At 40.0% G+C, this 3089-nt stretch overlaps 1 protein-coding gene across 1 annotated transcript; it reads left to right on the plus strand.

The window, feature by feature from the left end:
* The first annotated feature begins 578 nt into the window (after window positions 1–578).
* RPL10L (ribosomal protein L10 like) lies at window positions 579–2605 on the plus strand. The gene is made up of 2 exons (XM_029951797.1): window positions 579–1349; window positions 1781–2605. Exon 1 carries the CDS (start codon window positions 579–581, stop codon window positions 1293–1295), a length of 717 nt encoding a protein of 238 aa, XP_029807657.1. The 3' UTR covers window positions 1296–1349; window positions 1781–2605.
* Window positions 2606–3089: the final 484 nt, after the last annotated feature.

Here is a 3089-nt window from a genome sequence, read left to right on the forward strand (position 1 = left end):
GGCCAACACAGTGCCCGACGCCGGGCTCGAGCCCACCAACTACGAGATCATGACCTAAGCCAAAGCCAGAGGCTTAACTGACTGAGCCACCCAGGCAACCCCTCATCTCTTTTTGAACCGTATCAGAGAGCTTATGCCAAGAAACTATTTTACCTAGAGAAGGAAACCACATATCCCATGAAAAATAACAATTGATCTTTAAAGGCTGGTGGGAAATAAGAGCTCTGGAAAACTATTTAGACAAACTAGACAAAAAGTATATTGCATAGCTGGAGACACCTTTCATATTTGAACTGTAGGAAAATATGTCTTTATATTTATGATAAACCCTGTACCGAAGATGGACACCAGGGTACGAAAAGAGCTTCTAGGACCATACTTGCAAAGTCCAATTCATTTCCAGGTAGCCCACAGGAGAGGATTATCTAGCCACTCTCTGCTCTGCGCATGTGCCAAGTTGTACCCACAAAAGCATACCGTGTTGCTGTATCTATGGTGGGGACGTCCTGAAAGAGCGTCTCCACGCAGTGGGACTCTATGGTTCCTAGGAGGGAAGATGGGCAATATTAGGAAGGCGCATGCGTAGACGTGAGAGCTCGCGCTTCCTTCTCTTCCACGCCCTCCGAGCCTCCGTTGTTGCGATGGGCCGCAGACCAGCTCGCTGTTACCGGTACTGTAAAAATAAGCCGTATCCAAAGTCTCGTTTCTGTCGAGGTGTTCCTGATGCCAAGATTCGCATCTTTGATCTGGGTCGGAAGAAGGCAAAAGTGGACGAGTTCCCACTTTGTGGCCACATGGTGTCTGATGAATATGAGCAGCTCTCCTCTGAAGCGCTGGAGGCCGCTCGAATTTGTGCTAACAAATACATGGTGAAAAGTTGTGGCAAAGATGGCTTTCACATTCGAGTGCGGCTTCATCCCTTCCACGTCATCCGCATCAACAAGATGTTGTCCTGTGCTGGGGCTGACAGGCTCCAGACGGGCATGCGAGGTGCCTTTGGGAAGCCTCAGGGCACAGTGGCCAGAGTCCATATTGGCCAAGTCGTCATGTCCATCCGCACCAAACTTCAGAATAAGGAACACATGGTTGAAGCCTTACGCAGGGCCAAGTTCAAGTTCCCTGGCCGCCAGAAGATCCATATCTCCAAGAAGTGGGGCTTTACCAAGTTTAATGCTGATGAGTTTGAAGACAAAGTGGCGAAGAAGCGTCTCATCCCAGATGGATGTGGAGTCAAATACATTCCCAGTCGTGGCCCTCTGGACAAGTGGCGAGCTCTGCACTTCAGAGGTCTTTGACAGCACTGTCCTTTGGCCATGCTGGTCTCAATATATTTTATTTACTGACAAAAAGTAAGTAATTTTTTTAGTATTTTAAATATTTTTAAATGTCCAATTTTTAGAATATAGACTATGAGAGAAATAGTTTTATATTAAAGGAGAGTTTTAATGGCAAATGGTACTTTTCCTCAAGTATGAATCAAACAATTTGTATGTACTTTACAGAGAAAGTTACTGAAATTCTAATCAAAACACTTTTAATTTGGGAGAATGTAAGGAAATATGTCAAAAGTTTTGATTATACTGAAGTCATAAATTTTGCAGCTATCCTTCTTTTGAATAAAAAAATAGCTAAAAAAATCTAAAGATTTGTAGAGAAAAAGTTGTTGTTAATGGAAAATAGGGATTAAAATGATATTTATTAGTGATATTTCAACTGCAATCTCTTTGAAACTAAAAAAAAGTCTATTCTTAAACTTGTTGCTTATGTTTTCCTTTTAAAGTTCTGCACATTGAATTTAGAAGTTTTATCACCTCCAATTATCAGCATTTGGACAGTTTCTTATGACTGCAAAAGGTTTCTTCAGACAAGCCTTACATTACCTCTCGCTCAGGAGACAACAGTCCAACCTTTTCTTCATCACAGAAAGGTCAGAGATTGACAATAGAGTTCACATTGCTTGTTTTGGAGTCCCAGGAGAACCACCAGAAAAGGAAAAATGACACCAAATCGACTATCTGTGCTCTAAAAGGACCCTAGAGAGACTTTACAATCTGTAGGTGCTTGTCCTGCATTAGAGTTACACTGCATACAAGTGTTTTCATTGTTTGTTTCATTTGTTTTGGAAACTACGTAAGCTAAAATTACTGGGTCTGTGTTATATTTTAAAATATATGGTTCCTTAAATAACTTAGTCTTCCAAATTTCAATCTTGCCAACAGTGCACTCACCTTTTTGAAACTAACCACTCATTTTCAGGGTCGACTGGGTGAAAGCAACAAAGGGAGTGCTGAACAGTACTGAGATGTGCACTTAATAAATTATTTCCATTTACTTAAATAATTCCTTTGTCAATCTTAAACTTTTGCATATGGAAATATTTTTAGGCTCCTACCATATGTCATACCTGTATACTTTAAAGTAAGGTTGCTGTATTAAGCTATAAGATTTTCCATGTTATATATAAGTGAGAAACTTAATAGTAAATAAGATGAATATGTATAAAGGCTTCTTCTACCTTAAGAAGCACTTTCCTTAGTGTATTTTACTTGATGCTTTAAAATTCCTCAAGGTTTCTAGGAAATAAAGTACTGTGCAGATCTTCTGACTCCTGTCTAGTCTTGTTTACTTTTTTCCACACTTTCAAAATGAAAACTTGCATCAAAATTCGGAACACAACAAAATAGTCCCTTAATTACCTGTTTTGTTTTTAAGTTTATTTATTTTGAGACAGAGGGAGAGAGAAAAAGCATATGTGTGAGAGTGAGTCAGGGGAGGGGCAGAAAAAGAAGAGAATTCCAAGCAGGCTCTACATGTTCTTTGTGCAAAGCCAGATGTGGGGCTCAAACTCATGAACTGTGAGATCATGACCTGAGCTGACATCAAGAATTGAACACTTAACGGACTGAGCCACCCAGACGCCTCTGATACTGTGTTAATATAACGATGCAGCTTTTAAAATATTTTCTATTTTCATTATTCACTCTTTGATCTCAAACTTCTCAAAAGTCTTGACCTTCAAACTTGGAACTCTGTACTTACTAAATACAGGAAGGGAGCTAAGGAAAAGCCAATGAACAGCCTTATCTTCA

The sequence above is a fragment of the Suricata suricatta genome, chromosome 9 (genome assembly GCF_006229205.1).
Source record: "Suricata suricatta isolate VVHF042 chromosome 9, meerkat_22Aug2017_6uvM2_HiC, whole genome shotgun sequence".
NCBI lineage: Eukaryota > Metazoa > Chordata > Mammalia > Carnivora > Herpestidae > Suricata > Suricata suricatta.